The sequence below is a fragment of the Natator depressus genome, chromosome 1 (genome assembly GCF_965152275.1).
Source record: "Natator depressus isolate rNatDep1 chromosome 1, rNatDep2.hap1, whole genome shotgun sequence".
Classification (NCBI taxonomy): domain Eukaryota; kingdom Metazoa; phylum Chordata; order Testudines; family Cheloniidae; genus Natator; species Natator depressus.
This window is the reverse complement of record NC_134234.1, coordinates 112263601-112291329: the sequence shown is the minus strand read 5'-3', so window position 1 is coordinate 112291329 and position 27729 is coordinate 112263601. Positions and strand designations below refer to the sequence as shown.

At 39.5% G+C, this 27729-nt stretch overlaps 1 protein-coding gene across 1 annotated transcript; it reads left to right on the top strand.

The window, feature by feature from the left end:
* On the top strand, positions 1-25805 carry SLC5A7 (solute carrier family 5 member 7). Its single transcript, XM_074964463.1, has 9 exons — positions 1-184; positions 1573-1795; positions 8387-8500; positions 10252-10407; positions 12927-13075; positions 15320-15454; positions 18026-18179; positions 19612-19829; positions 20560-25805. The coding sequence occupies exons 2-9, from the start codon at positions 1618-1620 to the stop codon at positions 21199-21201; spliced, it is 1746 nt and encodes a 581-aa protein (XP_074820564.1). The 5' UTR covers positions 1-184; positions 1573-1617; the 3' UTR covers positions 21202-25805.
* The last annotated feature ends 1924 nt before the right edge of the window (positions 25806-27729 follow it).

The window sequence follows — 27729 nt, the reverse complement described above, 5'->3', positions numbered from 1 at the left end:
TGTGATGCTCCTGCAGGGCTGGAGCTCTTTGCAATGTAACTGTCCCTTTAAAAAAGGAGAAAGCTTCTCACAATCTACCTCTGGACAAAAGGCGCTGGGATCTGACTGCTTGACTCCAGTTCAAGAGACAGGGAGACAGAGAGCACAGAAAGAAGGGGAAAGAGGAGACCCTACCACAAAAGAGGTGAATGGGGGCAGGGATTGGAATTATTGACACTGGGGAGGGAAAAGCTTTGGAGGGGGAAAAGCTTTGGCTGAGTGATGCTGAAGATGCAGGGAACTGTGTGTGTCTGGATCCTATTTTTGCTGAATGGGAGTAATAACTCTAACTTGCTACTGTAGCTAGTAGGCAAGCTCAGGGTTTGCCTGTGCAAACTCAGAAACCACAAGCTACCTGCTTTGCTTGAATGTAAAGGCTGATTATGTATGTCAAAGGTATTGGATGGTGATATGTGGAAGATTGGAAGAATTTGCTACACGCTATCTAGATGACAGTAGTATTGGCAATTCCTGTGGGGGAGAAGGGGAGTTAAACTTCACTTATAGACCTGTATGCAAACTTAAATACTTTTTTTATGTAGAGATCCACAGTATACGTTAAAGATTGTATATTTTGTGTCAATAACTAGTACATAAAAATACAGGGTTCATTTCTTTGTGTAACTGAGAGTGAGTTCAAAGAAACTGTGAGAAAGGATGGCAAAGGTGTACTGAATATGTATATTTCTTAATAGTATCAATCCTCCAGAGTTTGTTTATCTCAGATTATTTCAGTTACACTTGTCTTCTATTTGGCATGTTGCACTGTTCTGACTTTTTTAAATGTACGGAGTTTTTTATTTATAAAATGAATGACAAAATTGAAGAGATTTTTGTGGTGTGCAGGGAATTTTTCTTATCAAAAAGCAAATACAGATGTGCAAGAGCAGGAAAATACAGATGTATAAGTACAGGAGATGAATGGGGAGTTAATGTGGGGAGGAAATGGGGATAGATTCCAAGACTTAAATTTTCTAGTGTGGTTATTATTTGTCCACAGCTTTTGATATTCCTTAATATAATTTTGTAGCATGGATTTAAACTCATTAAAGACCCTTTGTAAAAATGAACAGCTCATATTATTAATATCTTCTATTCTGGAGGCTGTAAGCGAAAGTATTTCTTGAGTAGAGAGTTCTACTATATCAAGGAGTATATTAAACAATTGGAATTAGAAGTGATTTCTTGCAGGGCCCTAGTTTTTAGCAAGATTGTTTTGTTTAACTCAGGTAATGCTAGTTTTCTGTTCCTGAAACAAATTTAAAAAATTTAAGTAACCATTTGCTTTTAGTTTCAAGGGTTTGTCAGAAGTTTGTGAAATATTGGTGTAACCTGGATTGTTTTAAACACAACTCATATTACTGCTGGTTACATCTGAAATAACCATTTAATAAAATAATCTATATACTCTCTTTGATGAACCGCTGAGTTTTCTTTATATTCTGGTTCTAATTGGTCTCATGACATGTCTGATTTATTTGGTTTGCTTTTATCAAATGTATAGTGTATAATGTATTATTGCATTCTCTCCAGAGGTCTTAATGAAATAGCAATCCAGGGAACAGTCGTGATTTCGACATGCCTTTCCATGTGGAGGGGCTGGTAGCTATAATTGTATTCTATCTGGCAATCCTGTTTGTTGGAATATGGGCTGCCTGGAAAACCAAAAATAGTGGCAGCGATGGAGATCGCAGAGAAGCTATCATAGTCGGTGGAAGAGATATAGGCTTGCTAGTTGGTGGATTTACGATGACCGGTATGATAAACCCTCTTTTTTATACCTGAAACATAGCATCTCATTCTTTCTTTCATGTGAATAAAAGATATAGGCAATATTGTGTTTTGAATAATGCAAAGTGGAGAAAAGAAATCTTAATTTCAGTGCACAGTCATGATTTAAGATGGATGATTTTTTTGATTGTTTGATACTGTATTTGTTTAATGAATAAGTAAATATGCCACTCATTTAAATAGTCATTATTATATTGTAAAGGAAGAATTAACTCTATTTATTTTATACTGGTGCCGTATTAATCAGTAAAATAGAGACATTTGGGGCAGTAATGATTTTCGTTAGAAGACTGAGTCATCAGAATTTTTCAGTGGAGTGAATATACAGTTTACTTTTATTATAGCATCCCAAACCTGTGGGTTAGTGATGTGTTTTAGGAGAGAAAAAAACTTTAAATTCAGAAAGAAATGGAAAAATATGCTGCAGCAAAGACCATTTTTCTGCACTGGGCCAAATTTAACTCCACTGATTTCAATAGAATTACACAAGGGATTATTTGGCCTATTTTGCCATAGTTTGGCAAAATGATTTAATATTGTACTGTGCGTATTCATATTAGCGGACAAAGATTAGGAGAAGATTTGAGTTCTACTTTCAATCATACCAGCGCAACCTCTGCGACTCAGAGGGGTGCACTGGAGTGTCTGAGAGAGCCATTGGGCTAAGGGAAGACAATGGGGCTACTTGTGTGAGTAACTCTTCAGTAGTATGAGTAAAAGCATCACAATCTGGCCCTAAATTGGAAGTGTTTTCAGATAGTCTATCTAATTTGTACAAAATTACATTGTATACAAACTGAACTGAGGTCATCTTTTTATTTAAACATATGTCATTTTGTTTTAGAATCGTTCACATTTGTGATATTCTTAATGCAATTCCAACATGAAGCCCTTACACCTCCAATTTAGATTGATCAGATTCTATTGAAATTTCTTTCTTCTGCTGTCTTTCCAGCTTCAGAGTTAAGGAAGAGGCTCATAAAAACTAAGAGCAAAATTCTGTGGTCCTTAATCAAGCAGAATTCCCACTGACTGCAATAGGAATTTTGCTCACTTAAGGACTGCAGATTTGGTGGTAGGGCAGGAAAATTGTTCAGGATGTTGTTTAAAGCCAATAGATTCTGAATCAAGGCTAAAACTCTACTTCCCTCCCTCCACTGTTGTGTAGTGTAGTGTGTTCCTGTTGCCTGCTGAACTGCCACTTCTCCATGCAAAGGGAGCTCAATGATCACCGGTGACGAACTCTGGTTAGAATTTATTCGCCAAAATGAGGCACATCACCAGTAGAAGTGACTGGAAGATGATGATTCCATTTTGTGGCAATTTCTGAAGTTTCAAAATTTGTTTTACTTCCACCTTGGAATGAAAACAAAACCTCTCAAACATTTTCATGAAAGGAGGGTGTGGGGAGGCTCGTGGTTAGGGTTAGGCCTTGGCTGTGGGAGACCCAGGTACAAATCCCTGCTCTGCCTGATTTGGGATGAAAAACTCTGCTCTGAATCAGGCAGAGCAGGGACTTGACGCTAGGTCTATCACATCCGAGTCCTAACCACCAGGACACACACATCCTCCTGACACAATGCCATTATCTTGAAAACATTCCTAAGTTTTTTCTCCCAAAACAAAGGAAGAACAAAAGCAAATTTTTTTGAAACCTCAGAAGTTGCCGCAAAACAGAATTGTCATCCTATGATCATCTGTGCTGGTGATGTTTCCTGTATTCACACAGGGTCCAGCCCTGATGTCTTTGCTCAGGTAAAAATCCCATGTACTTTAAGGTGTAAGTCTTGATCATCCAAAAACTGATGCACATGCTTAATTTTACATGCTGTGAGTAGCCCCACTGAAGTTAATGTGGGACTACCAACCATGCATAAAGTTAGTCCCATGCTAAGTTCAATGGCACTTCGCACAGTGCTCAAACGTACATGTATTCACACATTTATGCAGAATCAGGGCCTAAGTCTTGTTTGAGTAGGGATGATTGGGCCACACAGTTTGTAAAGCAGGAATGAAAGGCAATTTTTAAATGTAAGATGATGATAATCAACCATAATATCCACGAAACTGCCGTGTTACGCCTTGGTATTTTGATGTCTCTGAACAATAGGGGATTTTGATATTTGGATAGTATCTTGTGATATCCAGGCAGAATGAGCTAAAGGGAAATATTTTAGGTTGAGTTTTGAAAATCCTGAGTTACAGGAATAGTATTCTAACATAAATATATACCATTAATTCCCTTAATTGTTTAAATGCTAATTCAAAAATGAGAAATGTCACGTAAATGAGAATGTAAATGAAAAACTGCTTATTGAGCATCACAGCACACCCATAGTACAAGCATGTGGGAACAAAAAAAAAACTTTAAAATTTTAAAACTTCCTTTTTAAAATTGTATTTATTAGAATAGGGCCCAATTCTGCTACCTTGACTCCTGCTGAGCAGTGCCTTACTCCACAAGTAGTACCACTGAAATCAAAGGGTAAGGTGTTACTCAACACGAGGGTGGCAGAACTGAGTACGCAGCTTTCAATATCAAATTTATGGCCCAGTCCTGGAGTCCATTGGAATTTTTGGATTGAGTTCAATGGGAGTAGGATCAGGCCCTTAGATTCATTAAAGTTTATTTTGTAAATAAGCATTTAGACAGTTTATAAAATGTATACACCCAATGAATAATGTCAATGGGGAAAAGCTAAATGGATGTTTATGTTTCTTAAGAAACAGCTGTATTAAAAAGTAAATAATATGTTTTAACACAAAACGGTTCAAAGCTGAACATATCTGCTGTTCTCAAAATACAAAGAGTTAGAAGACTGAATTATGGACAAATCACAAAATTTCATTTTAAACCTGAAATTGTTTAAGATGTATTGAAGAACAAATTATGCCTTTAATTCATATATCATTTTACATGTATAAATATGAATATGAACAAATTATTAGCCTTTTATTTAGTAAAAAAAAAATTACCTCAGAGATGAGAACCGTGGCAAATTTCAGCCCACCATAAACGTTTATGTTTGTGATTAAACCCTGGGGAAAACACTGGAAGTTGTTTAATCAAAATGCTGCCACAGCCTAACAATAATGCTCCAAACGGAGCCACGATAATAACGATCCTTGGACACTGTTCTTCATTTTAGTCAGAGAGAGCACTACATTTTCTTACACAATGAAAAATTATCAATATGATGCTTGTGTGATTAGTAACTTTGTTTTACAAAATCTCATTAGCTTGATAACAATTTGAGTGATCAGTTAGCAGATTGTTTTATAAAGATATGCTAGCTGGTTTTCTATCTGCGTAACTACTAGAAAAATCCAATATTGTGATACATGTTGAAGTGGAAGGATCATTTAATATGAATTTCTGTGTTTCTCAGCTGAACTAAAAGCAGAATTTGACTCCACATCATAATCTATAACATTATAATCTATAACATTTCTCATAGTGTACGTTTAAAATGGAAAGTTAGTGTTGTCTGTATTTCATCTGAAGTGTAGGCAGATAAAAGATTAAAGTAGTCTCCCATATGTGACTGACTCTGCAGATTACTAGTTTTTTTATTCCCTGTGGCTGGCTTGTTTAAAAAAGGGAGCTCACACAATAACTATATTAAAATAACTTTAAAAGTGAGGCTTAGCAAAGCTAAGTATCAGAAAGTATACATCTAAGAATGAAACTTTATCCTTATGTTATCCCAGCCATTACGGCTCTTATTTACTTATTTATTATGATGTATGCATTCCCAAAAGAGCACCTTCCCAATGTTCTAGGTTCTTTCAACGGATGTTTAAAAGACAGTCTTGCAAATTAAAATGTAATTAGAATCTACTCCTCACCCCCAAATCCAGAAACTGACCAACCAAAAAATTAATACTGAACAATATTCCACCCTATCCTCAAATACCAGCCCTTTCTCCTGAAAGCCTGGGAAAATAGATGAGCTCTGCAATGTCCAATGAAGATTAACCAATTTGGGCTATTTGTGATAAGAGTGGAAAGTCATGGTGCTTCCATGGAGAATGTCCTATCGGCAGCCTCTCTCTCTTACAGACTGATCTTGCTCCTGCCCCAGCACCTCCCTTGATCATAGCTATGGCAATGAGAGAGGCAATATCCTAAGTGGGTATGAAATAGATTTCCTGCGGTCTGCACTGATCTCAGAGATCTGATTCTGAGGGCAGAACTCCCTGTTCATGCGGGGAGGTGGTGAGAGCTAACACGACCCCCACGGAATGGTTCAGGAAAAGGTCTATTAAGAGATCCTTGGGTATAACCAGGCCAGGAGATGCTCTGGGCCATTGTCAGAACATTCTAACTATCAGAAAGAACAACACAATGATCGGTTATCTTATATATGCAACCATGTATGAACATGAGTATTACTGCATGAGCAGTTTTGTGAGGGAAGGAAACCGAAATGACCATGAAGTGAAGCCCAGCAATTCTTTCCTAAAATGAGAGATTATCCCATTAGAAATGTGCTAATACATTAGCAACAGCACCTCAGAATTTTTGTCTTATTCATATAGTATATGATAAAATAAAAAAAATAAGAGTTTGGTCCGGTACTAAGGAAGCTGGTCAGTATTTCTGGGTGAAAAGGGCTGTGCTGGACAAAATAATCCCTTCTGTGCATTCAGAACCCTGATATCCATACTCCGATATGATTTATAGCAGGTATAAAATGCCTAAGCAGCATAGGAAGAAAAGTGGGTGGACTGGAATGAGAAAGTCCGGGGTCCTGACCTGTTACTCCCCATCTCAAATGCAACCAATGCTTTGTGCAATTGATCTGACTCAGGCAATAAGTTATTCCAGCCTTGGACTTTGAGTACTGGGCACCACTCTACAGATTCTATGTCCACCTTCCCAAGTGAAGAAGGTAAAACATCCATCCATCCACCTAAGCATTTTCAATGACAATCGTAGTATCTAGGCACTTCAATCCCACTACTCTATACTCTTTAACGTACAGCTAGCAATACATATCACAGGCATGTCGGGACACTGGAGAACCAAACTAGACTGGACCATGTTTTCTCCAGCTTTTCCACCCATCCCTGTCCGTGGATACAAAAGCCTATAGTATAAGCAGTATGTCAGTGATTCTGTAATATTGGGTCCTGGTGCCAGGGATCAGTAATGGGGTGAGTGTGCTCCTTCTATCTCTTGATATCTGGGCATGCAGTATTATCATTGCCAGTGTCTGTGTATTGTCCAATAAATCTTGGAAAGCTACCAAGATGTCCACTGACAACACCAGGATCACAGGCAGAAGGATTTGGCCACTCTTACCAGGAGCAGATCTTCCACTGCTGTCCCAGATACATCTCCTACAAACATTTGCAGCTGCACACTGGACCAGGGCTATGATTCAGAATGCAGAGTAGAAGATATTCCTTATTTCGATTTGTAGTCAGAACCCCACTGTTAGCTTTGTTCCTTAGCCTCTGGAAAAGTACAAGATTTAGCTTCAAAATTAAAAAACACACAAACCCACATTTTGTACCTGCTCAGTGGTTGAGTGATATTATTACAGAAAGTGTGGGGAGAATACTGTAAACAATCTCCCATAAAAGTTTATTGAAATTTTTAAATATTTAAATAAATTTGTTTCATCTGTGGTCACCCCCCACTTGTTTATTGGCACGAATGTTTGTAGAAACAGTGACTGCTGACAGCATATTGCAGAATACTCATAGAAAGTGAATTTCGAATCACAAGCTTTTACTCTGGAAGTATGATTCTAAGAGTTACATTCCTTCTCATCTAATCAGGGAATAAGAACAAAATCTTGTGACCTCTGCGTCCAATCAAAACCACTCGGGTTTTGCATTTCAAAAATCTAATATTTGTAATGAACAGCCCATGAACAAACTACAGACACAAATATTAATTCATAAATATTATTCAGTGAGTATCTGTATAAATACATTAGAGAAAATCAAGATCTATTTGCAGACAATCTGCAAACAGGAAAAGAAATCATATTCACTGCAATTATTTGCCATGAATTATTTACCCAGATCTAATTACAATACACTTCAGTGTGTGAGATCTGCATTTGAGACTTAGTCTTGATCCTCAGCCTCCAAGGTCTGGCAATCTGCCACCAGAGACAGAATGAGTGCATTAGCTTCCAGCAGTTGGGGATATCACAAATGTTGCAGTTCTTCATGTGAATGAAAGCAGGACCTCTACATATAGCACAGCTCCATTCAGGAATATATCTTTAGCAAGCTTAAATACAGATTAGGCAAAGTCTAAAAATTTCGGTAGGACACGCCCACCGTAGCTCTAATTTTTTTTAAATGGCATTTGTAGAACTAAAAATTGGCTAAATCTATAGATTTTTTAACTTAGCTGGAGAGTGAAACTTGAGACACATTTTAAGGACCCTTATTGGTTAAACTCTTGTTAAATTTAAATGTTAAGAATGTTCTGTGTTGAGTTCAGCTTATAGTTCTATATTAGAAGTTATGATAAATGTTGACTATCAAAATAGAGTTTATGTTTTCATTTCTTCCTCCTCTTCTTTTTCAGCCACCTGGGTTGGAGGAGGCTATATCAATGGGACAGCAGAAGCTGTGTATGTCCCAGGCTATGGGCTGGCTTGGGCTCAGGCACCCATTGGCTATTCCCTTAGTCTGGTTTTAGGTAAGCAAAAATAAATTAGTCTCTCCATTTCTTAAAATATACAGATGTTAAAATTGTTATTGGAACCCCACAATTAGGACCTGATGCTAAAGGCATTAACGTTAATGGTGGTCTTTCCAGTGACTTTAATGGGCTTTCAGTCAGTCCCTTAGAAAGGAAACTAATGCATTACTAATTATTGGAAATAATTTGAAATCTTAAATCACCAAGACTTCCTTTGACACCCAGAAGTTAACCCTTCTGAATGCATTAGAGGACTGCTACAGTAATATAAAGCTTTTATTTTGAGTAGAATTTGTTTCTTTCAAATCTGCCTATGAAAGGTACTATATATGGCCCTCATCACCCTAATATCTGAGAACCTCACAATCTTGAATGTGTTTATCCTCACAATACCCCTTTGAAGCAGCAAAGTGCTATTATCAACATTTTATAGGCAGAGGGCTGAGGCAGAGAGACTAAGTGATGTGCCCAAGGTCATACAGGAAACCTGTGGCACAGCAAGGGATTGACTGAGGGTTCCTTACCCCTATGCTAGTCCCCTAAACAGGGGACCTTCCTTCCCCTCAAATGCAGAATGAAAGCCAAAGTGATATACCAAAATTAGGAGGCTAACACTGAATGGCTGCTGGTATGTAAGGTATTGACAGTGTAGTTGTTTGTTTGTTTTTTAAATACAGTACTTCTGACTTCATAAATATAGTCTTACGGTTGTTTTAAATGGACATAGTATATTTTATTTGCACAAAAGGGAGTTGGTCTGACATCACAATTCCTTTTTATTTCATTTAAAAAAAATACAGAAAGTAAAATTTATTGTAGAACAGGGGCTCTCAGCCTTCTTCATAGGGCGGAGCACCACTTAATAAAGCTATTGTCTTGTGAACCAATTTCCTTCCCATGCACAATAGCATAGACTAACTCCTGACTGATTTGTCATCATCTTATTATTTAACATGAGCTCCCTGTATCAACTACAGCAATTGTTTGAACGGAAAAGTACTATCAGGAATGTATGTATTTATTTTTATCTGTTGGTAATGTGCTAAGTGTCCTTTCCCACTGTCTAGTCTGGCTCTTAATTTCATTTCATTTCCCCTCCCATCTATTCTGTTCCTATGTCTCCTGCTGATGCTTTTCTGCCTCTTTTCCTCATCTCTACCTATACATCCTTCCCCTACCAGGTGGCTCCTTGCTTCCCCAGATATGCTTTCCAGTCATCTAACCCTGTTCTTCTCTTAGACATAATGCTTGGTAAATTCCTTCCTTTCTCATGCTGGACATTCGTGTCTGGCTTGTGGGTACATCACCAAATAAAATTAGAGCAAAAAAAAAAATTTGCAGTCCTGTTCCAATATGTTGATCCCAAGCTAAGCGTTTTTACAGTAAATGAAAATGAACTGAGCACCCCCCAGAGCAGGCTGAATGCACTAAAGCACCGAGCCTTACAAATCCATATTTTGTTTTTCATAACCAAACCATGTTTGTTAGTGTTGTGTATGTGCATAGGGTAGGGGGTGTTAAATGATTTTCATTCATTTTTATCCTGCTCTTTGAACCACTGCTTTCTTTACATGGAAAAATAAACCTTCCTTTCATGTTGAGAGGATATTTTAATTACAATTACATTTTAAATTTATTTTAAAAACAGTCCAACAGACACGATTACACCTGTGAAAACCAGCAGTGTTTTACTGACTGTAAATGCATTTCTCCACTAAAGTTAGCGTTTTCTATTGTTTAATTTTTAGGTGGTCTATTTTTTGCAAAACCCATGCGTTCCAAAGGCTATGTGACAATGTTAGACCCATTTCAACAGCTTTATGGAAAAAGAATGGGAGGGCTCCTGTTTATACCCGCTCTAATGGGAGAGATGTTTTGGGCCGCAGCCATCTTCTCTGCGTTAGGTAAGGGATCAGCAGTAAAAACATTAATTCACTGTCCAGAGGGAGTTTTTAAAAGTCAGAAATGCATAACAGAAGCACCAGTTCAAAAGCAACCCTTGAACCCAGAAACTGCTTTAAAATGCTAACTACCCTGGCCAAACAGTTTTTAAAGGGACAGTTGTCTTGACCTAGAAATACCCAATTATCAGAACCTTGATTATCTCAGTATACTTTAAAGCATTTTGTTATTTTCAGTCACACAATTTTTGTTGACAGCCTCAAGATCACAGCAACCAGGAGTAATAGCTATCAAAGAAAGAGGATAGTCACGCAACATTTTTGATAGTGCATATAAATGGTATGATTCCTAGCATTCAACCATTGTAGGAGACCTAAGATGTAAAACAATTTCAATGGATCATAGAACAGAAGCAATGCTGTGACTGATCAAGGAACCTAAATCTTGTTAAACTCAGAATGCATCTGTATTTGGAAACATAAAGAACATTCTTAGGTTTCAAAAATGATTCAGCGAACTAATGGAAACATGGCTCAGAAAGGAAGACTAATATTTGTATATAGAAAATCACACCTCCATTCTCCCATCCCTATTAGAGATCTGAATTTTGTTATCCCTTCAAAAATGGAGAAAACTCTTGAGTTAAATCACCATTCGTGGTAGTGACTCAGACCAAGTAACACACAGAGTGCACATGTATAGTACTGCTTTACAGGGCAATCTTTTTTTAAACAAAAAATAAAATTTAAAGCTTCTTTCCAACTGTGCTCTGATTAACTGCAAAGCACTGGGGAACTTGTTCTCCATAATTTCATCACAAGACCCTTAAGAACCTGAGAGCAAATTGCCTGCTGAGGTGATGGGAAGTGAATGACGCAAAGAACTTTCTGAGAATTTAAAATGTTCTTTCTTTTTGAATGAAGATCAATTGATTTTTGAGAAGGCTTGATGTTGTATTTCAAATCAAGAAAGTAAGTATTGTGACTGTCTTTCTAGCATGTTATATTAACAAGTGGTAATTAAAGACTATAAAATTGGGAGGTTTCTCCATTTTAGCTACTATTTGAACAAAGTCATCCATTTTGTGCTCCCAAATTTACTGGACCATTCTCCCCTATGAAGGTCCACTCTGGGGAATAAGTTTTGACTCTGAATTTCCTCATAGTTCTTCACTTGGGAGAAAGGGACAGGTTTGCAGGAGTCTAAGAAAGGTATGTGGCTCCATCCCTGAACCCATGAATCTTGGAGGCTCTCTGAAGGCATCTGTGAAGCAACAGCATGCCTCCCAGTAGCTCCCTGACGCCCTAAGACAACGCAGCTTCTGCAGGAGCTATACTGCTAGGTCTTTCCCAACTATGGATTCACACGGACCTTAGTGATTACATACAGGAGAGATGCCGCACCTACAAGTCATTGTGATGGTTTAAATTAAACATTCTGAAATTAGTGGGGGAAGGATTTTTAAAATGAATGATAAAAGATGCACTCATGTGACACTGGGGTTTTTTTTCATCTAAGGAAAATATACTAATTGCTTTATTGAGATTCAGCGTTTGAATGTATGTTAAAGTTTTGTGCTGTAGAAATAAGGTGTATATAATCAATACTACAAAAGCCATTAATTTCTAGCATAATGTCCATACACACAACATCTGGAAACACCGGGGGCTGGCCACTTTGCCCCCAGGCCAGCAGCTCAAAGTGGAGTTAAAGCAATTGAAGAAGGTGGATGGAGAATTCCACCTGGGCAGGGAAATAAGCCTCTGGTGTAAATCCAGTGGAAGTGTCTCCTCTGCCCCCCCTTATCCCAGCCATTCCTCTACCCTCCACCCTAAGGGGAGGGGTGTAGGCAGGAGAGGGAGGGGAGGGAGGCTCATGGAGAAGCACAGGTCCACTGTACCCATCATCCGGTGATGTGAGTAAGGTCCATCCCTGTGCAGCCCCAACTGGTGCCAAGGTTGGGCAGCTGTGAATTGGGGAAGCCAACACAGCTTGCACAGAGTGAGAAATCAAAGCCATTGTCTCCTGGCCCTTGTGAGGGTACACAATGTGAGGAGAGGGTGTACGGAGGAGCCTGCCTTCCTTCCCTCTGCCAAGCCTGAGTCAGAAAGAGGCAGAATTGCAGTCTCTACAATTAACAGAGCACAGGGTCCGGGACTACTCTCTCCCTACTCCTTCAAGGGCATATGGTGTTGCAAATGAGATGTGGAGGAGACAGGGCCATATACCTGCCCTGTAACCCGGCACTGGCCCATAAAGCTGTCGCTTGGAAAGGAGTGTAGCTGCAAGCACATATTCCCAGCATGCTCAGGAGCTCCAGGAGGCTTTTTGTCTCCCTGGGATGAGACAAAATGCAGCTCCACACCTTCTCTTTACTATCGACTGGATCTTAAAAGTGAAAAACAGGCCAAAGAAAGCAAAGCACAGTTTTATTTTGCAGAGTGTGACAGATCTTGAAGCTGGCTTCTGAAAGGAGACTGAAGAGAGCAGAAGAGCTAAAGTCTGTTGTTTTCCCCTGCAGGTGCCACCATAAGTGTGATCATTGATATTGATGTCAATATTTCAGTGATTGTTTCTGCCCTGATTGCAATTATGTACACTCTGGTGGGTGGACTATACTCAGTGGCCTATACTGATGTGGTTCAGCTCTTCTGCATCTTCCTGGGGCTGGTGAGTTTTCTCATTTATATCTCGTTGTTGTTTTTTCTAAGCATAGTGGTCTTGCTCTGGAAAATAGGCCTAATCCAGAGGCCCAGAGCCCAGCCTAAATTGCGGCTTGGGAACTGAGTATGGTCACTGGGAGTGGGGAGAAGAAATCCTTCCCCTCACCATGCTGCCGAGCAGTGTGGTTCTACAGAGACATTACTTCAGCCTAGTGGCAGTATGAAGTAGCCTTCCACAGACCCAAAGAGCTTCTGCTCAAAGGAGGACTGGAAGATTCTCACAGCAGTGGATCTATACACCTGTCCCATAACCAACCAGTCCTGCCCCCTCTTCCTCATGCAAAGCCTCCAAATCCAGCCTGCACAGCAGAACTGCTCCAGTTTGATTCCAGAGGGACCTCTGTGAGCACAGAGCTGCACTTGTGCCAGTGAGCCCATACACTGATGACGTGTAAGAGTTTGAAGGAGGGACACAGGATTCTATTCTCTGGCTGATTCCATCCCTTTGAACCACTCAGGCAATGCCAAACCTCTTGTAACTCCTCAGCTGGGGACATACCTGGTATGGGGGAGTCCTAGCTGACGCATACCTTTTGGAACCAGCCCCTTCACCTCCTTCCCAGCGGCCTGTGGCACAGAGGGTGAAGAAGTGCAAGAGGGTGAGCAGCCAGAGGGGGAACTGCTCCAGAAATCCCCAGCTGGCATCTGGTCCCTAAGGAAACATAGCCTTCAGGCACAGTTCAGAGCAGTCCCTAGACTGTCCTAAACTATGCCAGTGTTTGGGATTAGGGCATAGAATAATGGATCCATTACTGAATTTACCGAGAAACCCCTCCCCTTCTGTTCAGTTCAACATAAACTGTACGCAGCAAAGAATCTGCCCTTTAATCACTGTATGCGTGTATGGTACATACAACAGCTACGCTAAACAAACATTATTAAAATGGCAACATCAAACTTTCAATTCTTAGGAAATGCCAGCATTAAAGATGCCTGTGCAACTTTAATTTGGCCCCCTTACATGTATGTATTGCAGCACAGTCTTTAATGACCTAATCACATACTATTTTACCCCCACACTAATCCTGCTTCATTCGGCTCTCCCTGTTTCTGTTCCTGTCTCTCAGTCCCAGTTTCCTTGCTCAGCCAATCACAGTCTCCCCACAACCCCACATCCCCGTCCCCGTTTCCCTCTCCCGTCCTGATGGCCTTCACCCCAGTGTCTACCCCCTAGTAGGTCCAGCTCTTGTTCCCTCTGCTGTCAGATCAGGCAGCTTCCTCTTTTAAGATGCCTGGTCCCAGTGGAGGCCAATGAGAGCATAAGAGAGACAGGCTCCCTGTTCTCAGTTCAGGTGCCCAGACCTGGAATCAGCACAACTCACAGCACCCAGAGCATCAATGGAAGGGGAAGTCCTGTTCAGCTCTGGGCAGGAGCATGCCCAGTGTGGATAAAATCTTCACAGATTTTAGCTCCTACAATCTAAAGGTTATTGAGCATATGCAAATTGTGGTTTTTCTAAAGCTTAGAACTTGACCAAATTTGAGCAGAATTTCGTGGGGATGAACAAGGCACATCCCTGGGGCAAACACCAGCCCCTCTGGCCAGATTTCAAGTGACTGCTCCAATAACAGGGACATGTAGATGGTTTCATTTTCCTGAAGGGGACTCCGCTTTCAAAAGTTTGGGAAACATTGATTTATAGCATAATTCCCTCTTATCTATATACATTTGCTTTTTATGTGTACCTACATTTTGTGCCAAACTTTCCACTGGTATAACTCTGTGGACTTCAGTGCAGTGGCGGATTAGCCACTGGGCCAACGGGGCCCATGCAAAGGGGCCCCGCCAATTGGGGAGCCCCTGGAAAAATGGGCACCCCCGCACAGGAGTGCTGAGTGGGCAAAACAGGGTGAACCCCTGCCTAACCCCATTTCCGTCCCCTAACCCCATTTCCTTGGCAGGACCACCAGGCGGGCAGAGCAGGGGGGAAGGGAGTTGGGGGAGGCTGCAGACAGAAGGGATGGGGAGGGGTCCCCACTTGCTCTGTCCCAGGACCCCACAAACCCCTAATCCACCTCTGCATCAGTGAATTTACACCAACAGAGAATTTGGTTCTCTTGTGATTACACTTGACATTTGAGCTAAAGCACACAGTAAGAAGAAAAATACTGAGTAAAATGTTTCATACAATAATTTCATAATTTTTGCACAGATTGTTACGCTCAATAAAATGTCACTCTTTGGTTATAGTGGATCAGTGTTCCTTTTGCAATGTCACATCCTGCAGTTAAAAACATTGGATTCACAGCTGGGCAGAAAGAGTCTTGGCTTGGATCCATTGAATCACTTGATGTCTACTCATGGCTTGACAATTTCTTTTTACTGGTAAGTCATGGCTTGTATGAGAGAAAAAAAGCATTTAATCATTCATAGTGTATTGCCATGTGACATGTGTAAATGTAAAGTGGCTAATTAAAAGTTGCCAGTAAACTGTGCATGGAGATTTTTAACTTCTTCACTGCTGATGAATATACCAGATATATCCTGATAGTCAATTGATTTCAATGAAATTTCAGTAGAATATGGCAGCAGAGCAGCTGAACTGGAGGGCCATCAGCAAAGCAGTTAAATATTGTTTAGCTAAAACAGTTGACCTAGTTAAAGTTAAGGAATAGAATAGGGATACGATTTAACAGATGGTATTCTTGCCAGAGGACTATATTGTAGGAGGCAATAAATACTATATACAGCTGATTAAAGATGCCACAGTCGTAGGTGAGTTAGAAAACCTTGGATGGATGGATGGATGGACAGACAGATGCATGCCAGAGTGAAACTGAGTTTAATGTTTGCAAAATCCATTTAGTGTAGGAACGGCTGGTAACTCCATGTATTCTTAAGGTTGCCCAGCACTTTGCATTATAACATCCTTCTTTTCAGTTGCTTATAACTTTGGACATATAACTTTCTATTCCAGGTGAATGCCTCAGGCTGAATGAATTTATTTATTTATAAAATTTCAGCCAAAATGGTTCAGCTGTTTCTGAGAATGGAGCTAGAAAATATATTTTTTGCCTATGTTAAAAGATTCTGTCACCCTTTCCTTTGAGAATTCAAGTGCCCCCATGCTTTAGAGCAGGAACTTGGAATTTGATGCCCTGTGTGCCAGGGTTGTAACTTTTGCTATCCCTCTGAAAATCAGGCAAATTTGGCCAACTTGGGGAAGGTGTAGAGCAGTGGTTCCCAACCTTGTTCTGCTGCGTGTGCAGGGAAAGTCCCTGCCAGGCCGGGCTGGTTTGTTTACCTGCTGCATCAACAGGTTCGGCCGATCGCGGCTCCCAGTGGCCGCGGTTCACTGCTCCAGGCCCATGGGAGCTGCTGGAAGTGGTGCGGGCTGAGGGACATACTGGCCGCCGCTTCCAGCAGCTCCCATTGGCCTGGAGCAGCGAACCTCGGCCACTGGGAGCCACAATCGGCCAAACCTGCGGACACGGCAGGTAAACAAACCGGCCCGGCCCGGCAGGGGCTTTCCCTGCACAAGCGGCAGAACAAGTTTGGGAACCACTGGTGTAGAGGAATAGAACATATTACTGGTCTCTGTTACTCTGTTAGCTCAAGGGGAAGAGGTCTGTTTGGTGGTTCTGAAGGTTCCAACCCTGTTGATGGCCCATGAGGGTGTCAATATGATGCCATATGATGGAATGCATTTTATAAAAACTTAGGAAGTTACGTGCATAAACGCAAAAAAAACTGTATTAAAAAATCACTATTAAGACTGTAAAGCCAAACTTTCAAAAATGAAGAAATGTCAGAATTTAGGTTGCCTGTGAAACCTTAATTGGTCCCCTTTGCTTGTATGTATTATAATAACAGTCATTAACTATATGACAGATTTCAGAGTAGCAGCCGTGTTAGTCTGTATTCGCAAAAAGAAAAGGAGTACTTGTGGCACCTTAGAGACTAACCAATTTATTTGAGAATATTCATAGCTCACGAAAGCTTATGCTCAAATAAATTGGTTAGTCTCTAAGGTGCCACAACTACTCCTTTTCTTATTAACTATATGATCACATATTACTTTTTCCACAGGACCCCTGCCACACACCGTGCACAGGATGAATGGTGCTCAGTTAATGAGCAGCCGTTTAATATTTTGTTTTCTCTTTGTTCAATGTGTGGCCCCATTCCTTATATTTTGGACACTATTCAAACCCTGCTCTCTAGACAGACTTGACATTGCAACCTTAGTCATGTACTTGTAATGTAGATTTTTGTGTGTCTTTTTAAATTTACTCAAACATGATTCCTGTTATTCAACAAGATAGAAGAAGAGATGCACCATTTTTAAAAGAAAAAATATTGTTTCTCTACAATTATGATGGTTTGAAAGTTCTGTGCCACTGCTTTCTTAGACTTTCCATTAATATTACTTTGGCTGCATGGCTTAGAAGAATTATTTGAGGATTGGGTTGAAAGTACATAGTTGCATGGTTTGGAGGTCTAAAACTTGTCTCAAGTACAAAGAAATCTTCATTTCAAATTCCACTGGTGCCTAAGGTAGATCTAGTTGGTTCAAGAGGGTGCTCTGAATGTCAATTCTCCATCTATGAAATTAGTTGATAATATTTCCTAATCTTTGTTGTAAGGCTTAATTAGTATTTGTGATGCTCATTGAGATCTTTGGATAACTGGTGAAGTGCAAAGTAATTGTTCAAGGGAATGGCCTGCATAGAAAAGGAGAGATGTGATTACACATCAAAAGATTTCAGTGTTACTTGAGAGAGTGAAAATATTCAATTGTTATGGGCTGTGCCTGGTTGAAATTTTTGATAGTATATATAATTGAGGTAGTAACAACAGTGGATTATTGCTGTTGCTTGTTCCAGTGTATATAAATATATTAAAGAAACCCTCAGTAAACCAGAAATGATAGAATGTTGTTTATTGTACTTGCAGATGTTGGGAGGAATCCCATGGCAAGCATATTTTCAGCGAGTTCTTTCTTCTTCATCTGCCACGTATGCTCAAGTATTATCCTTTCTGGCTGCTTTTGGCTGTCTTGTGATGGCCCTTCCTGCAATACTCATTGGTGCAATAGGAGCATCAACAGGTAAATGACTGAACAGAGTGAATACAACCATGACTATCAATGTGTGAAAACCCTTATAGAGTGTGTGTTCAATATAATCCAGCTAGATAATACCATTAAACTTCTCCTGATTTCCTTTACACAAGAATAGACCTGAATTTAATTGTACAGAACATTCTTTTGACTCAAAGTATCCCACAGCTCAGTCTAATGATGTAAATATTTAATATATTTTGAATACACTCATGAACTACCTGTTGTAAATGTCTAAAACTACCTTCTATGGAATGGAATCAGAGCAAGTTAACTATGTGTGTCTTAGACCTTATGCAAATACCATCTTACAAAGATTTTACTATTGTTCAAGTGGCAGAACCTGGTGCTATTGCAGCTGGGATTTTTTTCCCTGTTGCTGCTGTTATTTTGCCTCTCCTAGATGTTCACAAACTTGATACAATATTTTAGTTTGAGTTACATCCTGATATTAGCTATTTATTATTAATAATATAATTTGCATTTATATTGCCAAGGAGCCCCAGCCACGGGCCATGGACCACGGGCCATTTTGTTAGGCATTGTGCAAGCATAACGAAAAGATATTTCATACTCCAAACACCTGGGCAGTGGCTATGTAGGTGAAGCCACCCTGTGTTCAGCAATCGCTGACATATATCCTGGGGCATTCCTTCCTTCTACTCCAATTCAGCAACAGAACCACAGGAAATGTTGTTGCTCCTATTGTTGCACTGCTCTCTAGGGAAGTCTGATGTCTTAATACACCATGCTGTCCTGCACAGGAGCTAGAGAAACACAGAGTTTCTTTAGTTCTAGTTTTGGTCACAAGACACTTAGTGCTGCCCCAGGGAGTGGTCAATGCAGAACAGTGATCTGCAGCACCAAGAGTCTGTTTTCAGTGATGCTGCTAATGATTAGGAGGAGTTGGGGCAGAAGACCTTTCCTAGACTGGGCCTCATGGTCGAAGGGGATAGTCCCGTGCGCTGATTTCAAAGAGTCAGATGAGGGCAGCAGGCTACATGGCCACCCAAAAGATTCCAAGAAGGCGGGAAGGTTTGAGGGCCACTGGATCAGAACATAGCAACAAAAAGGAAGGGGCCTTTCGGGTGCAGAGGTTAGTGGGGAAGGCGCTAGCACAACCCATTAGTTTCATTGTGAAATCAGCAAATTTAGCCAGGTATATTTGGAGTGTTCAGGCTGAAATGAGCCCACCCCTCCAACAGAACCTCAGGTGGTACAAACCCCCTGAAAAGCAGAACAGCTGGTTTAGATTTGCTGCAACCATCAGAACTCAAATTGGCAAGGTTTGCATAGGCTCAATGAGCATGAATGAACATGACAATATGCACTGGATCACTGATTATTCACAAAGGCAAAGAAGTCAATATGTATCCTATACAATCAATTACGTATATATGTATATATATTTGTATTACAGATTGGAACAAGACTATGTATGGTTTACCAGACCCCACAGAGAGGCAAGAAGCAGATATGATTTTACCAATTGTGCTTCAATATCTTTGTCCTGTCTATATTTCTTTCTTTGGCCTTGGTGCAGTATCTGCTGCTGTAATGTCATCAGCTGACTCTTCAATCTTATCAGCGAGTTCTATGTTTGCTCGAAACATTTATCAACTTTCATTTCGACAAAATGTGAGATTAAATTTCAATTTATTTTTTTAATGAAAAGGTCTTGGGGAGACTTTCAAAGTGACACTGACAATTTTCTCCATTTGTTTCTATCTCTAGTAAGATAAAATGTAACATTTCTCTTATTACAGTATATTAAATGAAGAAAATGAAAAATCATAGACATCCTGGTGGTTATGATTAATTACATAGGTGAAAAAGTAACATCTGCTCAAACTGTAGCTAGCTCTATTCATGATGTTACAATATACTTGAACAATTCCTAATTATTATTGTCAGCACAAGTTTTATTAAATCATTAACTATGAGACATTTTCAGATCACCAATTAACATCAAAAATGTTTAGAAATCATTTGACAAATTGAAATTGAGTAGAATGAACTGTAGCTCAAAAGCCTGTCAGTGTAAATGAAGTGATATGTTCTCACATCAGCAAATTGTTTCATGATGTGCTTATTTTTAAAATTCAGTTCTGTCAGTCTACTTGTTCTTTTGATTGTGCACTATATTAAACTATATTTCCCTAAAGCTGCAAAAATTGGGGGGGAGACAGCCACGCCCCTTGAATTTTTTTGTTCTTACATGCTACATATCTTGCTAAATCTTTCACAATATCTGATTATGAATCATGCAAAATCCTCTGATTTTTCAGAGTTTTATGTATGATCTATTCATAATAAAAGTCATACATGCATTACTATGGAAAACTAACACTTTTTTCTTTTTTCTTAGGCTTCAGACAGGGAAATAATTTGGGTCATGCGAATCACTATTTTTGTCTTTGGAGCATCAGCAACAGCAATGGCACTGCTAGCTAAGTCAGTTTATGGACTCTGGTATCTCAGTTCTGATCTCGTTTACATCATCATCTTCCCACAACTCTTATGTGTGTTATTTATCAAAGGAACCAACACTTATGGTGCCATTGCAGGATATTTGTTTGGCCTCCTTCTCAGAATTACTGGAGGAGAACCATACCTTTACCTTCAGCCCTTGATCTTCTATCCTGGTTACTACGCAGATAAAAATCATATATACATCCAACGCTTCCCATTTAAAACACTTGCTATGCTCACCTCCTTCTTCACTAATATTGCAGTCTCCTACCTAGCAAAATATTTATTTGAAAGTGGTTCTTTGCCACCAAAATTAGACTTCCTTGATGCTGTTGTTGCGAGGTACAGTCAAGAAAACATGGACAAAGCAACTCTTGTAAAAAGTGACAATATTATATTAAATGAGCTTGCACCTGTGAAGCCTCGGCACAGTCTGACTCTGAACTCAACTTTCACAAATAAGGAGGCCTTCAGTGACATTGATTCAAGTCCAGAGCTATCCAGTGCTGAAGATAACTTAGTGACCAACACAAAATGAAATTCTGCTTTCACATAAAATGCAGTGCAACAGGGTATCCCATGAAGAATGGTAAGAGGCATTTTAGCAGAAGAAAAACAGGGACCCGGAATAAAATGCCACTGCACAATTCTTTAAATCACTTCTATGAGAGTGGGAGCCTGGGGAATAAACTGTTGTATTTTATTATCAAACTTGTTACGTTGGGTTATAGAATCTCAAACAAAGGATAAATTCCGCATCTCCCCCCATGCAAACAGATCTTGATACTACAGAATTTAATAAATATATGCACAACACAAAATATAAGTAACAAAAAACAGTGAAAATTATTTAGGTCAGCCAGTATATAAAGATACTTGACATTTGTATTCAGTCATCTGTGAGATTATAATATGGTCACTCTAAAATAATGAGCAGTCAGCATTATATTGGCACTAATTGAAAAATATGTGGTCACTACTGTAAGTGATTCATTGCTAATTATCAGGTAGCTTGAACAAGAAGTAATAATTAACAACCTTTCTTGCTTTTTCTTATAACAAATTTTGTAAAAATACATCCAGTATTTTATTATTTCTACTAAAGTAATTAAGTGTGTGATTAACAATAAGTTCCTTATAGGAGGGTTAAATGTATTATACTTACAAAAGGTTCAAAAAGATATCAGGTTTCAGAGTAGCAGCTGTGTTAGTCTGTATTCGCAAAAAGAAAAGGAGGACTTGTGGCACCTTAGAGACTAACCAATTTAGTTGAGCATAAGCTTTCATGAGCTACAGCTTATGCTTAAATAAATTTGTTAGTCTCTAAGGTGCCACAAATCCTCCTTTTCTTTTTAAAAAGATATCACTATTTTAAAGTGGTGTTATCTTATGCAATATGCAAGATAAACTTAAACAAAGTATATTACAACAGACGCCTTTCCTTTCTATCTCTGAGTGGCTGTCACCAATAGAGGATAAAAAACTTGTTTATAAAAAACAATTAAAGCAATAAATTGAGTTGAAAATTAAGCTCTGGGTGAAGTAATGGGAATTTATGCTTTGTAGAGGTAAATACAGTTTTGCAGTTGTGAGAAAAGAAACAATTTCTTTGCTCAGTGTACAAATGAATATTGGACATAAACAGTCTGCTGGTGTGGAAATGTAACAGTGCACAGTCCATTAATAGTAGGGGGAATCAAGCGGGCTGGATGGAAGATGGGGGTGCGGATTCTGTAGAAAATTTCAGCTTTTCATCAAAAACAAAATGTTTTCAAACAAAAAAATGTAATCTATTTTATTTTGGGGTTTGCTGTGAAAAGTCTAAATATTCTATGGAAAGTGGACATGTGGAAAAATTCACTTTGTTGAAAACCCAATTTTGTATTGAAAAACAGTTTTGACAGAAAACTTTTGGGCAGCTGTAAGTGTCAGCCTTCAAGCTAATCCACACACCCAACAGCTGGCACAGAGATGCTTGTCAGCCAAAGGGAGTCCTTCTTTGTTAGGAGGGCTGCTATTGGTCAATCCCAATGCCTCTGTGGAACACTAGGATTGGTCAGCAGGTGGATCACCACCCATAAAAGGCAGCACCAGACTGACCTTGGCCTCTTACTGCTCAGCCCCCTGGCACTGAAAACTAAGAACAAATAAAATTGCAGCCACTTGACCACATCTTAGATGTCTGTGTCTGTTGTCAGTGGTACTGGTCCTTCCCAATGGGAGGCCTAATAACTAAATTGCTCTACAATGAAGAATTATACTCCAGTAATTCTCCAGTGATCCTTGTAAAATTAACAGATGACAGAAAAGTGTAAAACTCAAATTCATATTTCCTTATGTTTTGATTACTGGTGACAGTTTCTTATTAACATTCATGAAACTATGAATTATAGCAGAGAACAGAAAATGTAAGAATATGTTTTGCTGCTATAGGAAGAAGCCATCAACTTTTGCATTCAGTGTTAATGTAACTTTCACAAGGTTGATCCTTAAATTTTTTTGCTCCTTTTGTGGAGTTTTAATTCTATGTGTATATTATGTATGTACATAAAATTCATTTTAGAAATGTTAATGTTTTTCCAAAAGTCATATTTCAAAAATAACACTGCATCTCAGCTCTGAATGTGCACCTTATGAACTGCAGTACTAGATTTAAAAAAAAAAAAAAGTAAAGCTCTAAGGACTGTAGATCAAAACTAGATCTCCTTCAAATGCACACATGGCCCAATACACAGTAGAAATGCCATGTTTCTACTGTCTGAGTGAGTGGAAGAGCAGATTCAGACCACTTAGGGGGCTCCAAAACCTGCTGCATGCACAGTGGCATTCTCCATTGGACCATATAGAAAGAGAAGGAGAAGTTGCTGGAGTCTGGCCAGGGGTCTATGCACAGCTTAGAACTGCTAGTCCAAAGCCCCCCATTCGATGGCACAGTGAACCATGCCTGTACTTGCAGCCATAATGCAGTGCCGTAGTTCAAGGATGAATATGAAGACTCCATCTGGCAATGATTTGTAAATGAACCATGCAAAGCCTTGATACTTTGGCTCTGTATAGGGGAAGCCAGGATCTCATCCTTCAGGCTAAATACTAATACCTTCCATGGACTTAGAAGGCCTGAACATAGCAGAACTACTGAAGATCTGGCTAGTTCATGGGGACAACCTGCAGTGAAGCTGTACTGAGGGCAGGGCTGAGCAGAGGATGGAGATTCCATTTCACAAACTGGTTTTATTCCAAATTGGAATGAAACCCAGCAACTTCTAAATTCTCAGCTAAAGGAGGTTACAAAAAAAAAGTTTGGGTTGATTGAAACATTTTGCTTAGTCACAATCATTATTTCAATTTTGACTTTTTAAATTATATATTATAATACAGAATTTAAAAAAATTCAAAATGAAGTGTGTTTCATAATAAAAATCAAAGTGTTTCATTCCAAAAATATTGAAACAGGATGTTTCAACATTATGAAAACTTTTTATTTCTGGTTTATCTCCTAAGTGAAATTTCACTGAAACCAACACAAATGTGTTTCAGTTTCAACAGCACTGCATTCTCTGATGGAAAATGGTTCTATCAAAGTTTTCCCAACCAGTTCTAAATGGGGGATTCCACATCTGTTGCTCTCTGAGCAGCATTATTCCATGGCATCACTATTGCAGTAGAGGGCAGAGGTTCTGGAACAGTTTGTGTAGTGGGGGTGCTAAGAGCCATTGAACCAAACTGTAAACCCTGTATATAATAGAATCCACTTCAAGCCCGGGGGTGCGGTAGCACCCCTAGTTCCAGCACCTATGGCAGAGGGGGAAGGAGAGTCTGGGGTGTGGGCATTGGTTCCACAACTCTGCCAATCCACAAAACAGACCTATATGCTTGCATAGAGGGGAGTTACAGAAACTGCAGAGGGACTGTACTGATGCTCTTTCAAGTGGGGGAAGATTCCAAGGTCCCCACAGAGAACTCTAGCATAATGCCTGGCTACAAGGCTTGGTCTACACTACAAACTTAGGCAGGTATAACTACATCATCTAACTACATCCACACCCCTGAGCAACGTAGTATACCAACCTAACCCCTGGTGTAGACAATGTGATGTTGACAGCAGGGCCTCTCCTGTCAACATAGCTGCCGCCTCTCAGGGAGATGGAGTACCTGTGTTGATGGGAGAAGCTCTCCAGTGCAGCTGCACCACTGCAGTGCTGTAAGTGTAGACAAGCCCCAAGACTTCTTGCCTTAGTTCAGTTTATCTAACATTAGAGAACAAAGATATGAATAAAAGTAAGGGCCATACCCTAACCTTGACTTTTACAAAGAAAAACCCATTGACTTTCACATGCAAAATGACAATAGGATATGGTTCTTCAAATTACGACTGCTAAATGGTTCATTGGCCAACTTGGTTTTGATACAAGTCTTCTGAGGTTTCTCTCCTAGTTTTGCATTTTGTAGACAGTAGTGCTAAATCCTCTATACAATCAATAAGGCAAAATTATGGAATAAGTTCATTTTCAGACACTGAGGTCATTATTTCTAGGCCTACCATTGTGGATCAAGTATTCTTATCATGATTGTATGCTTTATTTTCATACTCTTAAAATTACTGTGGAAAACATGCTTATTTGGTAGGTTTGTAGAACTTTCTGCATGAGATTTGTTCATAACATCAAGCTTATTACATAGCCATGATGTCAAAAATGAATGCAAGTAATCTATGAACTATTATTATGTCTATAGCTGTCCACATAGGATAATATGTGTATTATAAATAAACTAATCTTATGTGAACCTGAACTGAATGTAAACTTTAAGAGAATCAAGTATGGCAACAGTCAGATTTAGCCTTTTATTTTCATATAATACAATAATTTAGGATTTAAAATATAAATATCACAGAAATAAAACGGTCATTTATTTTGCCTTCTACCCATTAATCTCATTTGAACAAGTACAATGTGCAATTAGACAGTAAGTTATTGTAAATCTGCTATTTAACAGGGTAGTATTTGTGGCTATTGTTATAAAATGTATATTTTTGTCTGTGTCAGAAATATGATATTAAAACTCTATACCTAACAAATCAAACAAGAACCATACTGTAGATGTCTATGTTTTAACTGCATCAGTACTGTATTAAATAGTGCCCAGGTAATTCAGGAAAATATTGTCTAGTTTTGGCTCTGTTTTTGTCCATCTATTAAAAACAAATATAAATTTATTTTATTATAAGCAGAGTAAATTGTGTTTGGTTTATATACAAAATATAGTACCACAGAAATAAATCATCCTACAACTGGAACACTCATGAATACCCAGGGAACTGCTGATCCTCACTTTATTTCACTTTACTTTGGCAGGGCCAGATTAAGGCATATGCACTATAAACCCAGGCCTAGGGCTCTGGTTCCTGCAGTCATGGGGTTACACTAGAATCTAATCTTTCATTTTTTAAATTGCTTTCGATTCTTTGTGGTTGCGAAGGAAAGCTTGAAAACATGAACCCGATGAGTGTAACTAATGCAGTGTTATCTGCCTGATTCTGCAGACAGCCTGCAACCACCGCTCTGAAACATGTGACCTGCCCCATTCATCTTAACGCAGTGTTAATTCCCAGAGCCATTGCTCTGTGGGGCCCTGCCAGCACCACTTTATCAGGAAGAGAAGAGTGCAGTGGGCCTGGCCTTCTCATCCAAGCAGAACCTCACTCCGCAACTGCTAGAAAAAGTATTAGGTGATCCTCCCGCGGCTGTCTCCCTTGCTCTAGAGGATCAGATGTCACTGCGACTGCCCCTGCTGTTGGCGGAGGGGAAAGGGGGTATCTCATGCCACTGTTCTGCCTCACTGAGGGAGGGATGGGCCAGCCACTGTCACGCCATGTGGCAGGTAGAGCCACAGCTTGGGGGTGGAGCCACTGGGGTGCACTGGCTCATGTTGTGTGCCTCGACTCCTGGATTACCTACAGCCAGTCCTGGTGATCTGGAGTCTGAGTCGGCTGTCCTTACGCTGGAATCAGTGAGAAATTTGCCTGAGCAAGGACTGCAGGATTGGGCCGCATTTGTGGAAAGGTGAGCAAAAAGCCCAACAGTCTGAATGAAGTGGAAATACAAAGTATTCTGTTGGGGTTCTTTTGGTTTTTAAAAGGAGGGTGGGGGAATAAAACTTTCATTTTTTTTTCAGCTTTACAAAGGTAGGTAGCAATAGTATCTCCATTTTACATATGAAGAAACTAAGGGACAGAGAGTCCGATTTTCAATAGCATTTAGGCGCCTCTTACTCCCTTGGAAATCAATGGGAGTTAGGGACCTAACCTGCTTAGGCACTTCCAAAAATCCCAGTAACTCCTATTGATTTCAAGGGGAATTAGGAACCTAACCTGTTTAGGCACTTCTGAAAATCCCAGTTGGCACCAATCTGCATCTCTAGGCACCTTTGAAAATGTGGCCCAGAGACACTGAAAGATTAAGCCACTGATTTGTTCATCCAGCTTTTGGAAAATGTACAGAATGCACCTGGGTCACGGGCTGAAACAACTGCTAGGATTACAAGAACGTTGGTACCCTGTATATATGTCTCAATAATACAAGCAATTAACTCAACCTACAGAGACAGAAGTAGGAGAAAACAAAGAGACTGATGTGCTTTTTTAAAAAAAAAATTTTTTTGATGAGATATGTATGTAGTAAGTAAAATGTGATATACGTGCCAGTCAGATAGGCAGCAGCTATGGGAAAACTCCCAGAGACTCTCTAAAGGAAAAACTTTGAAAATTATTTTTTATTGGCTAAATTTGTAGTGATTTAAAAGTTTTTGGTGAATGAATTAGAGATTGTAAGGGGTTATTGCACTACTGGTCTTATTGCACTACTGGTGATCCTAATTACCAATAACAGAACGCACATGACAAGCATGGGAAGGTATATCACATTCCCCGATAATTTGGCATACACACAAACACAAAAATATGAATACAAAAAAGTGCACAAGTTTTGCTGAAACCTCACAATCCAAATACCAGCATTATCACTCAATTCTGTGTATTTATGAAATTACATGGTCTAATCTAATCTTC

Coding starts and splice junctions, on each gene's coding strand:
- SLC5A7 (XM_074964463.1), top strand. CDS start 1,618: ATGCCTTTCCATGTGGAGGGGCTGGTAGCTATAATTGTATTCTATCTG. Junction 8,501..10,251: donor TTCCCTTAGTCTGGTTTTAG/GTAAGCAAAAAT, acceptor TTTAATTTTTAG/GTGGTCTATTTTTTGCAAAA. Junction 13,076..15,319: donor TCTGCATCTTCCTGGGGCTG/GTGAGTTTTCTC, acceptor CTTTGGTTATAG/TGGATCAGTGTTCCTTTTGC.